Below are 15,018 nucleotides of genomic sequence, written 5' to 3'. Positions count from 1 at the left end.
CCTGGGCAAATCACTTAACCCCAATTGCCTCAACTAAAAAAAAAAAAAAGAAAAAAAAAAAAGAAATGTGAGGGGGTGTTTGGAATATTGGGGAGCAAAATGATACCTATATCTAATTAGTAGTCACTGGGGTTGAGCAAAGGTAAGGGATAGGGGAATAGTCTGGTTGTCAGCCTCTCTTCTTTTAGAAAGTCCCTTTTGCAATTGGATCAATGTCTCTTGAATGGCACGATAATATGAATGTAATGACCCTGGTGTATCGGATCACTGTCTTGACATGCTATCTTCTATATAATTGAAATTTTTTTCTGGAGTTCCCCCACTATCTGTGGTTCTCTACAAGGTATTGGTTTGAAATGTCAAAGCTTATGTCTTAACCTGAAGATCAGACATGCAAATTAATTTACTAGTTTGATCATCTTTGTGTTTCTTATATTTAAAAAAAAAATCCAGATAAAATGTGCAGTTTTGTATATCCACAAAACATTTTATTATTATTTTTCTATTTCTTGGAAAATTACAAAAGCATTTCCTTTGCCTTCCCATCAGGTCATCTCTGCAGTGTCTAGACTCTCTCTGCACAGTATTGCACAGAACAAAGGAATTAGGTAAGTTTTTGCTGTGCTTAATAACTGATAACTGTGTATATATATGTGTGTTTATCACTGTCTACAACTAGCCCGACTTGTCACAGACATTGGAATTTTAAGCAAACATCTTACAAGCCTGTTCTTTTATCATACATTTTCAAGGTATCTTAGAATTGCCTTTTGACTTCAGTTCAAAGAGTGGGGAAGGGGGGAAAAATGACCAATAACTTTCAATTCACACCAGGGAAATCTTGCAAGCATGTTTCTCATGACTGCAAAATCTCTTTCGATTTAGGTAATAAGATCAGCAAATTAATCCTTTCACAGATCATTGCCTACAGAAATGCAATGGAAGGATCAGGAAGGTTTTGGTGTGAATCAAGTAGCCTTCATATTTGTAGCTATTGGAACGTGATTATATTAAATTTTAATGGCCTTCTAACTGGGGCTCCAAAGGATAATAGGTTGGAATAGAAACAGTTTAATATTGTGAACAAAATGCTGGAGTTGGAGCCAAGAAGACCTGGGTTCCAACCTCACATCTAATATTTAGTGGTTGTGTGGTGTTGTCCAAGTCATGTAATCTCTCTGAGTCTTGGTTTCCTCATCTGTAAAAATGAGATGGTGGGGCTATATGGCCTGTAAAATTCCTTGATCCCTTTCTATTCTAAATGAAAGATTGTGTGTGTGTGTGTGTGTGTGTGTTTTTACACATATATTTATGTTTATTTTATATTCATATACTATATATCTAGTATGTATGTATATATATATGTATATGTATATATGTGTGTGTGTGGAAAGAGAGAAAGACAAAGGGAAGGATGGAAGGAAGGAAAGAAGGAAAAGGTAAGGAAAAAAGCGGGGAGAAGAAAAGGAGAGAAGCATCTGAATTTTCAGAAGGATGTAGTCAGAGGTATGTTGGAGCCAACTCTATCTGGACTGTGAAAGCTGGTTGTTAAAGTTTTAGTAAGAGCATTTGTACCTCAGAAATGGGCAAACACTATAGATCAGGACTTGTGTTTTATTTCTAAACTGATTGTCAGAATGTAATGAAGAAAATAAGAGAAATGCAGCTTAAACTTCATCTTCCTTCTCCCCTTCCCGGTTAGCCAATTGTTAAACATTTACCAGCATACTATTGGATATAGTCCAGAATTTGCCTTCTGGGAACTTGGAGATTGAGAGACACACTGACACAGATCCATTTTGGAAACCGAATGAGCTAATTGTGAAATTAAACAAGAATAGAACTAAAATGTGCGTGGGTAGTAAGGTATTTGCATCAGATGCAGATCAGGGAGGAGAGTTTCCTGAGTGGCAGATTTCAGTGCGTACTTGGAATACAGAACAGGAAAGTGGTCTTGTGTCCAGTGCTCAGAACGATGCAAATGCTTTTAAACAAGGCTCAAAAGGAGCCTTTGATCCAGACAGTATAAAAAGGAACTAGTTTGGGCTGTATCTGTGCAGGGTGTGCTGAGAGAGTTACTAAACTGTGCTTCTATTCATGTCGTGCATTGAAAGACTTACTAGATTGTACATATGCAAGTGGATAGTATACATAGTAAGTTGGCTTTAAAATTAGAAGTAAGGACTTTGTAAGTCCTTTTGTAAGTGAGTTTGACTTTGATTTGTGGCAAAATTCTAGAACGTGTAATTAAAGTTGTGATTAATGAACACCTAAAAAAGAAAGAAAGGCTCACAACTCACCGCTATGTCCTCATCAAGAACAGGTTATGTCAGACCAGTGTAATTGCTTTTTTTTCCTTTTTTTGTTTTTTGACAGGGCTGCTAGAGTGTTACATCTGGAGATGGTGTATGAGCTATAGTTTGGCTAGGACTTGCTAGAGAGCATTTGAGAAAGGCTCACTTACTCTTGTTATAGAGGAACAGAGAGATATGGCTCAGACAACAGTCCAGTTAGATAAGTTCTGCCCTGGTTGAACGGCACAGACTTAAAGAGTAGTCATAGTTTTGTGTTACTATAGAGAAATATCAATTAAGTGCCTCAGTGAACTAGTTCAGAATTTTAAATCAATGACTTGGATAAAGGTATAGGTAGTATTGATAAAATTTGTAGATTGCCCAAGAATTCAGTTGATAGCTGTGATATTGGATGGCTGAATCAGGAATTAAAAGGGTCTGAGCAGGGAAAAATGGGAAGAATCTAATAAAATGAAATGTAACAGGAACTACAATAGGAATAAATATAAAGTCTTGGGTTAAAATATGTAATTTTAGAAGGTTATGATTAGATATTAATCTCAAAAAGAACTAAGGTTCAAATGTGAAATGGTCATGGGACATGGAAGCCAAGAAAGCTAATACAATCTTAAGCTATTTTAAGAAAGGCGGAGTGACTGATTCAGGGAGAGGATAGTACTTAGACTATTTTGTCTCTAGCATCTCACTTCTCAAATGTTGATTTATTTTGGAGCGTGTTAGGTTCACAGAAAGATGAATGTGGAATTAGGAAGACTTAGTTGCAAATCCTTCATTAAGAGCTGTGTGAGTATGGCACATGGCTTCCTGTGTCTTGGTTTCTTTATCTACAAAATGGGCATGGGGCAGCTAAGTGGCAAAGTGAATAGAATACTGGGCCAGGAGTCAGGAAGATCTAAGTGCAGATATGACCTCAGACCCTTACTAACTGTGTAACCCTGAGCAAGTCCTTTAACCCTGTTTGTCTATTATTTCTTTATCTGTCAAATGATCTATCATACCAGATGATACGTATCTTTGCCAAGAAAACCCCAAATGGTGTCGAGAAGAGGCTGAAATGATAGAAGTAACTGAACCACATAAAATGAGTTAGACATCCCTTTGAATTATATTGAGTCTCTAATGAGACAGTATATATGAAGTGTTTCTTAAACACTGAAGTGTTATATAATTTCCAGTTATTTTTTATTGTGACTAGTTCCATTTTTTTGGCAGAACACTGTTAAGATGACAAGTGTTCAAAAGAAGACAACTAGGTTTATGAGGAACCTAGGGATTGTGCCATATAAGGATCTGTTGAAAAAGTATGTAGGTTGAAGAAGATAAGATTTAAGGAAGGCAAGAATTGCTTTCTTTGAGTATTTGATAGACTGTCATTTGGATTAGATTGGTTTTCTTGGTCCCAGATGAGAAAACTAAGAGGACTGAGTAGAAATCCCAGAGAGGCTAATTTAGGCTCCATTGAAGAGAAAAGTTGCTAATAATTAGATTTATTCCAAAATAGAATGCCTCCAGAGGTATTGATGGGTGTTTCCAGTAAAGGCAGGCTTACGAGTGAAGGATAGATGACCAGTCCAAAGCTGAGGTTCTATGACATGGGTTGTAGACTTGGCTCTGTCATTGAGTAGTTCAGTCTTGTCTTGGGACTTGTCTGGGACTCAGTGCTCTTCTTTGCAAAATAGTTACCCTGTCTTCATCATAGAATTCTTGTGAGAAGTTAAAGGTTCTGACAAAGGCCTCATTTCCAAAATACATAGAAAACTGACTTAAATTTATAAGAAATCAAGCCATTCTCCAATTGATAAATGGTCAAAGGATATGAACAGACAATTTTCAGAGGATGAAATTGAAACTATTACCACTCATATGAAAGAGTGTTCCAAATCATTATTGATCAGAGAAATGCAAATTAAGACAACTCTGAGATACCACTACACACCTGTCAGATTGGCTAAGATGACAGGAAAAAATAATGATGAATGTTGGAGGGGATGCGGGAAAACTGGGACACTGATGCATTGTTGGTGGAGTTGTGAACGAATCCAACCATTCTGGAGAGCAATCTGGAATTATGCCCAAAAAGTTATCAAATTGTGCATTCCCTTTGATCCAGCAGTGTTTCTATTGGGCTTCTATCCCAAAGAAATACTAAAGAAGGGAAAGGGACCTGTATGTGCCAAAATGTTTGTGGCAGCCCTGTTTGTAATGGCTAGAAACTGGAAAATGAATGGATGCCCATCAATTGGAGAATGGCTGGGCAAATTGTGGTATATGAATATTATGGAATATTATTGTTCTATAAGAAATGACCAGCAGGATGAATACAGAGAGGACTGGCGAGACTTACATGAACTGATGCTAAGTGAAATGAGCAGAACCAGGAGATCATTATACACTTCGACAACGATATTGTATGAGGACATATTTTGATGGAAGTGGATTTCTTTGACAAAGAGACCTAACTGAGTTTCAATTGATAAATGACAGACAAAAGCAGCTACACCCAAAGAAAGAACACTGGGAAACGAATGTGAACTATCTGCATTTTTGTTTTTCTTCCCGGGTTATTTATACCTTCTGAATCCAATTCTCCCTGTGCAACAAGAGAACTGTTCGGTTCTGCACACATATATTGTATCTAGGATATACTGCAACATATCTAACATATATAGGACTGCTTGCCATCTAGGGGAGGGGGTGGAGGGAGGGAGGGGAAAAAAAAATCGGAACAGAAACGAGTGCAAGGGATAATGTTGTAAAAAAATTACCCTGACATGGATTCTGTCAATATAAAGTAATTATTAAATAAAAATTAAAAAAAAAAAGAATTCTTGTGAGAATAGAATAATATATAATGTGTATTGTGTACCTGGGTTTGAGTATGTAAACAGTGATGTGAAGCTCAAATGGAATTATGAACTTTAGTGTTGTTGTTAACCTGTAGTCTCTAGGCCTCTAGTCCAGTGATGACTTCATTCTCTGAGCCTTTTACCACCCTCTTGAGCTAAAGCAATGTTTATATAAAGCATTATAGGGGTTTGCTGGTAAATGTTTAACAACTTGGCTCTCCTTAAAAGAAATATACACATAGTTTAAAGTCTAAAATGAGTTATTAGCACTTTCTTAAGTCTAGACTATCAGTGAAATAATAAATCAAACTCTGTTTTGTAGCCTTTGCTACATAGGTGACTCGTCTCATGATCTTACATCTAGTTCATAACACAACTACTACCCTTAGCACCCTAACCATGTGATGCAAATAGTATTGCCCTTGAACTTTTGGGGCAATGGGAGGGAAACTCTGAGGAGCTCTCCTCTGGGAGAGATGGCCCCAAAAGTTCAAGGGGAACACTATTTGCATCACATGGACCCGGGCAAACAGCACTGTGCTTTAGTTTTACCTAAGTCCTTATCTTTCATTTGAATCTATTCATAATCCTGTAAGGCAGCCGCTATTAATTATTATGATTATTATGATTATTATTTTACAGATGAGCTTACATCACTTGTCAATTGTTATGGGGCCAGTGCTCAGTCTCACTGCCTTGAGGGTCCTCTTTACCATCTGTGTGTATAAGAGTAACCTTGAAGCACAGAGACAAGTAGTACATACAAGCTAGCCTTCAGCCTCACTTAAGTAGGGTTGGATAATCTCATACTTCCACAACAGAGTGTGAGAATTTTTCTAAGTAATTTAAACAATCTGGTGTCTGTCAAGAATATATTCAAAAACCACTAACTAAGCTCTTTGTCTGAGACCAGCTCCTAATGGTATTAATTAGGAGACATTTTTAGCTTGGCCCCTCTTTCAAACTGAGCCGGAAATCCTGGAATCCTTGCCATCTTCCTTTTCATAAAACCATTAGATTTAGGACTGGGAGGTACTTTAAAGCCCTACCGCCATAGTTTAACTTCTGGACCCAAAGAGGTTGTCACTTGCTCGGGGCAGCAAGGGGCATGGCTGGCATCCTGACTGAGGGCCTCTGACTCCCCAGCCTGCTTTTCTGACTTACAGCTTGGAAACCTCCAGAGATCCCAACTCTACTTCTGATGCACTGCCCCTCCCTCCCCCGCCCCACTTTAAAAATGATCATTTTAACAACCCCTGCACTTTGCATAATGAGATGATTTACCATAAGAGCCTCATTATGCATCCCAATGGCTGATGAATTGGCAGCTTAATCTAAAAATACTGCCTGGGGTCCAGTGGGGTTGGAAGGAAAGGCTTTAGAGAGTCTGGCTCACCTCCTCTACATATAGATAGACCTTTGTTTGGGAAAAACCCTCTTCTTTGAGTTCTATGGTCTTTTACAAACTAGAAATACCAAATCCTAGGAGGCCACGTCTTAGCTTTTTATTTCAGGACTAGCCAAGTCCTTCGGGGTTCATAATTGGTTCATAATTCCGGAGCCCAAGTTAAGAGTCCAAGTATAAAAGCTTAGGTGTGAATCAAGACGGAGGGCCTTGGTTTGTGGGCACATCCCACCCAGAAATAAGAGTGGAAGAGCAGATGATGTTCATGCTTTATTTCTGCCTGCAGGATTCCTGAATTGTCTGGTAGCTTCTTTCTAGACATGTCAACTTTGGCCCCTTTCGCAGGGTAATTCAGTTATCTATCAAAACAGTTATGCAGAAGTGACAGGGTTATTTTCAAGAACAATTTTCCAAAAGGGATGAAGAAAAGAGCTCAGATAATGGATTGTTTTGCCTGTCCTGGGGCTCAAATTTGCCTTTGCACATGTCTCCAACTACATCTGGTACATTCCTTGGGGGGAGGGGAGGTGTTGTGGGGTTAAGATTTCAGCACTGGATTTTCTGTTGGGAAGGAAGGCAAGTGTGATCTGCTATACATTTTTTTTTCAAATAGAAACATGCCTATATTGCTAGCACAAGGCTTGTCTCTGACCGTAGTCTGTTTTTTGGACCCTGGGAAGTGACTCTTATCCCTAAGTCAATCTTGCACCTGTTTAAAGTTCTAAAATCCTTTTGAAGGACAAGGGGAGAGCACACTAAAATCTGTCAGGTTGGCCAGGACTCTTTTAGGTCAGTTCAGCTTTGGGAATCAAACAACAAGCACTTATTAAAAATCTCTTATTGGGTAGGCATTATACTAGATTCTGGAAATGCAAAGATAAAATTAAAATTTCTGCCTTCAAGGATCTTAAATTCTATGGGGAAGGTAACCTGAATTGCCTCTTTGTTATAGCTCCAAGGAAGTCCTTCTCTTTTAATGTGTCTAGGTATTCCACATGATAGCATGTGGATGTGAATTATGGCGTAGCCCCCATAGTGCTTGGAGAATTCCAAAGGGCAATAGAGAGAGGCAGATGGTGGGTGGGTATAGGCAATAGCACTTTACAGCTAAGATTTACAGAAGGGAGGCCAGGTAAAGGATATCGTGTGAGACAGGGGCTAGACCCCCTTTCCCAAACTGACTATCAGAGACATCTTCAGGTACAAAGAGAAAGTGATTATTTAGTCCCTGCGGGAGAGACCCAGAAACACCTGGGAGACATCCCAAATCCGGCCTTGGGCTTGTGGAACCTCATCAGCAGGAAGTAGAACACCCGGTTAAATAGGAAAAGACCCAAGCCTTTTCATTGGATAGACTAAAAGGATGTAGCCATCCTTGACCAATGGTCACCAATGTTTGCTTCCCACAGGTCACGTCACTTCCTGGCACTACCGGTCTGACCTTTTAGAGATGATGTGACTTCCCAGGGTCCTTCTTGGGCCCGGAGTCCAAGGCCTGATCTCTCAGCTCTGGGAATAGAGATCATGTGACATAAGTCTAGTCTCAAACTGAGAAAACTTCATCCAGTCAGCCCCATTCGAGATCATTAGAGAGATAGAAGAAAAGAAGGTGGGTCAATTAGGTAGTAAAAGCAGGGGAAATACTGATGGGGTGTGTGAGGGGGGAACAAAAGGAGGGCACCATCACTTAGCATTTTACAAATATTCTCTCATTTGATAGTCAGTTAGCAGTTAAAATGTTCCATTAGTACCCAGTAAGGTAAAGAACAAAAGAGGAAGGCTTCTTAACATATTCTGTAGGCATCTTATGTAGGATTTTTAGGAGCATGTAGAGTAGTGATGAACATGATAAGAGAGCATGGATCACCTGTGTCCTTTGAGGAATTTATACATCTGCATTCAAATCCAGCCTCAGCGTCTGCTCAGTTAGCTGGCAAATCACTTAACTTTGCCTCAGTTTCCCCAGACCTGAAATGGGATCATGAACAATCAGTCACATCAGAAGTGAATGAATAACATTTAGACACAATTAGAAGAAAAGAGACAGAGATTTTATCATCTTCTGTCAGGTATTAGATTCCATCTGCAAAATGTTTCACCACCACTTTTTCAGTCTTGCATTATTTCCTTATTCCTAATGCTGTGCTCTAAATAAACTGGGTTCCTCCATCTTTCAGATATGTGCCTTGTGTTCTTCTGCCCTTGTATTCTTGCATTATCCTTATTACTAAACTGTCTTCTCCTTTAAGTGCCAACTTGAATATCACTTCTTTTTTTTTAATAATAGCTTTTTATTTTCAAAATACATGCAAAGATAATTTTCAGCATTCATCCTTGCAAAACCTCATGTTCCAAATCTTTCTCCCTCCCTTTCCCTCACCTCCTCGCTTAGACAGCAAGTAGTTCAATGTAGGTTAAACGTGTGCATAGAATGTCACTTCTTCCAAGACACCTTCCCTGCTTGAATCAGCAGTCAGTGAACAACCTTCCTCCTAGGAATCCTTCTATGGCTTTGTTTTGTACTTAACTGAACCCTAGGTCATTACCAGTCATCTTGACTTTTATCCTGCCACTGGACTTTTAAGATTCTGAAAGAGCTAATGAGACTAATGTTTTGTACGACTCTATTCCATTTGAAATCCAATTCATGGAGAAGTCAGACATCACCCCATTATATTATTGGTCTTCTTTGAAAAAAACAGAACACAAAAGACTAGGAATTCAAAGACAAAGAATGAAACAGCTATTTTTAAGTTTATTGCTTGTATTTTGGGCTTTATCTACTTACTAGACTTTAAACTTCTTGAGGGGCAGGAACAGTGACTTTGTATCTCCTAGCTTAGTGCTCCATACACCCAAAGAACTTATTAAATATCATTAAATTATTTCCAGTGGCCATCTCATGAGCTTGAGGATCCCTTATCAGGAGCAGCATTCATTTCTGCAAGTTTTCAGGTGCTACCCAAGCCAAAGCTTTCCTACAATGGAAAGGTAAAATAGAAATTCTATATTCCTACTGAAATCCCTAAAAGTTGAGGGTGATGTTTTCAGTACCTCAAATACTGAGTCATTTTTGACCATATGGACATTTAGTTTCTTCATATTTCCAGTGATGAATCTCTCAAGTGCCTTTTAGCTCTCATCCTATGAAGGTAAGGGAGCAAGAGGAGGAGGAGTTGTGGGAGGGGAAGGAGGAATGTGTGTTAGTGGTAAGGAATAAGACAGAAAGCTTTTTCTTCTTTACCTTTCAACTAAGAAATGAGCAAGCAAACAATTTGAGGTGAATGCAACTTGGAATTTTTCAAATAAGAGCTATAGATGAAAACATCATGAGAATAAAGGAGAATAAAATGGAAAAGTCCAAATGATAATTTTTTTTCCCAAAAATGTCAGTTTAAAAAGTATTTATCATTGCTAATATGTGCCTGGTCTTATACTAGATGCTATAGGGATTACAAATAACACAGCATTTTCAGATTTTCAGAGCACTCTGATTATAACAATGCTGTAAAGATTGTTTCTGTCTTACAGTTGGGGAAATTCAGATTCAGAACAAATTACTTTCCCATCCACCAAAAAAGAGCTACTAAATGTTGGATCCTGATTCAAGTTGAGGTCTTCTGACTCCAAGTTCAGTCCTCTGTCCATTATTACCATTCTTCCTTATTTCATATAACACTTTCCCTCCCCAATTCCCAACTATCCCATATATATCAAAGAAATTTTTTTTTAAAGAAAGGAAAAAGTTTAATAAGACCAATGAACATAACAAAAAAATTCTGATTTAGTATGCAGTGTTTCCATTGGGTTGACCCTCACTTCCAAAAATGGTAAGGGGTTATTGAGCTTTCTTATCTTTTATTGGGGGCCTAGCTGGCTTATTATAACTTCACAGAATTTCATTAGGAGGAATCTAGATGGTGCAGTCGATAAAGTCTGGGTCTGAAGTTAAGAAGACTTGAGTTCAAATTGGACCTTAGGCTTTGGTCAATTTGTTTGCCTTAGTTTCCTCATCTGTAAAATGGAAATAATAATAATAGCACTTCTTTCCAGGATTGTGAGAATCAAATGGAGTAATAGGTGCCAGGACCTGGCATGTAGTGACCACCAAAAGTACTTTTCTAAATGTTTTGCTATGTAGATGGGCCTCTCTTTTTAGTATAGACCTCTTTGGGAGTACATATTATTCTACCTCTCTGTACAAAAGAGCAGAATATCTAATTTCTCAGGGAACTTGTGCTTAATAGAGGGTGAAGACTTAAAGAAAAAAAAAAAACAGAAGAGAACCCTTGAAAAAAAAACTTCAGGTTTAGATTAAAACTTTGCAGATATTATCTCAATGGATCCCAGCAATAACCCTAAGAAGTAAATGATTTAAGTAGAATTAATCTCATTTTCCAATTGGGAAGACTGAAGTTCAGAAAAACTAAGGAATTTGCCTAAGGTCACACAGAAAATAAATCACTGAACCATTGTAATCTTCTGGTTCAATATGTAAAGCTCTTTCTACTTCTCAGCTATATCCCCTATTAGTGTTATTTGGAAGTCAAAAAGCTGATTCTAAAATGCTAACAATTGTTTTAACTTACAATTGGAGCAAAAAATTAAAATGTTATTTTAAAAAACCACCAAGTTTTAATATTGGCTCTATATTACCTTGCTCTGTGCCATTGGGTAAATGAATTGATTTTTCTGTACCTCAGTTTCTCTGTCTGTAAAATCTGTATTAAATGATCTCTGCTTTTCCTCTCTGATATTGTGTGCCAAGGCTCAATCCAGAGAACAAGCCTGTGTTCTAAAAGGCTGTTCTAATGTTGATATTTGATGTCCGTGTCCCAAGAGTCCTTACAATGCTGCTGTTGTCTGAGAGGTTTAAGAAGTGGATAGCTCCTCTTAGATCAGATAGGTCTGCAAGGCAGGTTCTCTTTTCCCAGACTAGAGTAGAAATAAGGAAGTAGCTGAGCAGGGGTCAGGATAGGAAAACTGAATTGCTTCCCAGATTCTGGTGAGTCAGAAATGAAGTTAATTCCCAGAATATCAGGCACACCCATATTCAAATGGGTATTTAAAAGGATATGGGGAAGAAACTAAAAATAAATACATTTTTATTCTTAGTATTTTAAATTGACCCTTGTCCTTTCAATGACATTAATATATTAATAACTGAGCTAGGCTTATCTCCAGGTATGCTGGACAGTGGCAACTTTACTTTTCATTCATTATATATTCATTCAACTGAAGCTGCTAGGTGGCTTCATAGATAAAGCCTTAGATCAGTAGCCAGAAAGACCCAAGTTCTAAGTCATCCTCAGACACTTAATAGCTTTGCAACCATAGGAAAATCATTTAACTTTAGTGTCTGCCTTAGTTTCCACATCAGTAAAATGTAATAATAGAACTTACCTTTCAGAGTGATTATGAGGATAAAATGAGAGTATTTATAAAGCACTAACTTTAAAGGATTATATAAATGCTATTATTATTACAAGCAGTCTAATTACGTGCTATGTATAGAACATTATCCTAGAGTGGCAGTTGGGCAAAGGGAGAACTGCATACCAAATTTAGACATGATGGTCCCTAATAGAGCTCACAGTTTAGTAGGGAAGTAATTTGGCATAGCTACATAATAACATATAATATTATCTTCTAAGTACATTAGTTAATTTCAGATAATTGAAGTGTCCAGCAGAGAAAGCAGATTCAGATGAACAATAGCAATATTAAGATGCTAAGGAGCCCATCAAAAAAGGAACATTATTTCATTCTCCCTACCAGGTGACGTGAAGTTTCCTTCCCTTGTCTTTTTGTGTGTGTTTTGTTTTTGTTTTGGGGGAAGGCTTGATGGAGGAGTAGCTCCAGGGGGCTAACTTCTTTTTTTTTTTTTCTTTCATTATGATAATGGAATTGGCATAATTTATATTGGCAGTAGGAGAGGAATAATTGGAGCAAATTAAAATCCTAGCTGGGTGGGGTCATGAGAGGTCACCTGTGAATGCTGGGATACTCTGTCCTGACTTCCTTTTGGAGCACAAAAATTGGTCTGTTGGTTCTGACCCTTCACACTCTACCAACATGTCTTCCTGATGCCACGGGAGGTTTTGCTAGTCACTTTCAATTGGGATGTGATGGCACACTGACCTTGAGCTCAGATTGTTGCTGCTTCTAGTGACAATTAGTAACCATAATTTATAGTTATATAGCATTTAATGTGGATAAAAGCTTTTTGTGACTATACTCTCATTTGATCATTACAACATTGCAGTGAGTTAGACAAAGTAGCAAGTATTTTCTCTGTTTTGTAAGTGGGGGAAAAGAGGTTTGGAGGATCTTGCGCCATATCTCATTGATCCATCCTTGGCTATATTTTTGCCACCAGCCCTCCCACTGATTTAACTGGGTCACCTGACATTTGGAAATGGGGACACTGGGGTGCTTAAACCACTCAATTTTGCTAGCGTCACTCCGAGGCTGAATTGTACTGATTTGTGAGTAAATGCTTACTCATATACTTGCCTGTATCTAACCGGTGTGACGAGACTACATGCTTTATAACCTATCAAGTTATCCATCCTTGCCATCTGCCCTACCTCTGGTTTCATGTCTCTCTCCCCTTCTTTCCTTCTCTTCACTCCCAATCCGTTTGATCACTTGTTCTGGGAACCAGAATCAATTTAGTATCACCCCTATTTCTGGAAGGACCGTGTCAGTTGATTCCTTTGTACCAGCAGTAGATTGATGAGTTAGATCACCAATGGAGGTGCAGTTTTGGGACTGGAAGCTTGAGACTTGGATCTAGGTTTTACTGAATCAGAGGCCAGCCTTCTACTCACTGGACCATGCTGCTCCTCAGCTGTACCTCTCTGAGCCTCAGTCTTTGGGCATAAAAAAAGCTGAATGTAACCAAGAGGCAGTGTGTTGTGTGATAGAATGAGAAGGCTTAGCTTTGAGGTCTGGTTCTGCTGTCATTGTTGTGGAACTGAGGGCAAAAATTCTAACTTCTTGGAACTCCCGTTTCCTTATTTGTAAAATGGAGATAATTTTTATACTATGTATCTTTTCGGCTGGATTAAGAACTAGAAGAAACCTTAAAAGCTATTGAGTTCAGTCTCTTTATTGATGAAGAAACTGAGGCAGAAAGGTTAAATGACTTGTCCAGAGTCCTCTGGCCAGCAAATATCTAAGGCAGGATTTGAATTCAGTTTTCTTAAGTCCAAGTCCAGCGTTCTGTTTGGTATTCCAAATGCTGGTGACTATATAAACGTAAAGTTCTGCATAAATATAAGCTGTTATTATTTGGAATTTAGCCCACAACCCCTTAGATTATACTTTAACTTTGTTTTAGCATGGATTTATTTTAAAAGCAGAATGGCTGGCATTTATAGCAGTCAGCAAGCGTTGGTTAAATACCCACTATGTGTCGGTGCTGGGGTTCAAAGAAAGACTCCTTACTCCCATCCCCTCCCCCTCTCCCCCAAATCAACCAATCCCTGCTTCAAGGATTGTATGTTCTAATGGAGAACTTTAAAGGTAGCTAAGTGCATTATAAAGGTTTAATGATATAATGATACTGTAAGGTGGATAATTGGTATTCTCCTTTTATAAGAGAAGTAATTGAGGTTCAAAGATTAAGTGGCTTGCCTATAATTACATAGTGAAATTTGGAGGAAGGAGTTTTGAACTCTGACCTTTCTTGACTCCTCCAAGTCCAATGTTCTTTTTACATGTTGCCTTTCATGTACTAGCATCTAGTATCTAGCAGTGTATGTGTGGATGTGGGTGTGTATGAGAGGGAGAGAGGAGAAGAAAGAGGAGAGAGTAAAGAGAGGGAGATGGAGGGAGAGAAGAAGGGAAGGAGGAAGAAAAGGAGAGGGAAGAAGGAAGGGAAGAAGAGAGAGAATGTATGTAAATAAAAGGAGGGAAGAAAGAGGAGAGAGAAAGAGGAGGAGGAAGAGAAAGATTTTATCATTATGGAGAATCCCTTGTGTGAACAACTCTTGCCCATTGAGTAAACTGGCAGCTTGGCAACTCATCAATAAATTATAATGAAAGAAGGTTACCTGAGTCCCAGGGGAAAAGGTTATTTGCCTGTGGTCACTCTGCTCCTATGTTTATATTAGATCATAAATAGATCATAAGCTCAAAGATCTAGAGCTGGCAAAGAATCTCAGAGGCCATTGATTCCTTTGTTTTACAAAAAAGGAAACTGAGGTCCAAAGGGATTAAGTGATTTGTCTAATATCCCACAGGCTGTGAGAATCAGAAATAGAATTTGAGCCAAGACTCTATTCAGGGGTCCTCAAACTTTAAATAGGGGGCCAGTTCACTGTCCCTCACACTGTTGGAGGGCCGGACTATAGTAAAAACAAAAACTTTGTTTTGTGGACCTTTAAATAAAGAAACCTCATAGCCTTGGGTGAGGGGGATAATCGTCCTCAGCTGCCACATCTGG

At 38.5% G+C, this 15,018-nt stretch overlaps 1 protein-coding gene across 2 annotated transcripts in view; it reads left to right on the top strand.

Moving 5' to 3' along the window:
* Positions 1 to 15,018, top strand: part of VAV2 (vav guanine nucleotide exchange factor 2) — a 446,728-nt gene that overhangs the window by 247,885 nt on the left and 183,825 nt on the right. For both annotated transcript variants that reach the window (XM_051980290.1, XM_051980289.1), the window contains exon 3: positions 550 to 608. In XM_051980290.1, the coding sequence (XP_051836250.1) occupies positions 550 to 608 (59 nt within the window). The remainder of the gene's footprint in view (positions 1 to 549; positions 609 to 15,018) is intronic.

The sequence above is a fragment of the Antechinus flavipes genome, chromosome 2, assembly GCF_016432865.1.
Source record: "Antechinus flavipes isolate AdamAnt ecotype Samford, QLD, Australia chromosome 2, AdamAnt_v2, whole genome shotgun sequence".
NCBI classification, from domain to species: Eukaryota; Metazoa; Chordata; class Mammalia; order Dasyuromorphia; family Dasyuridae; genus Antechinus; species Antechinus flavipes.
The sequence above is the reverse complement of the archived record's forward strand: the minus strand, read 5'-3'. Positions and strand labels throughout refer to the sequence as shown.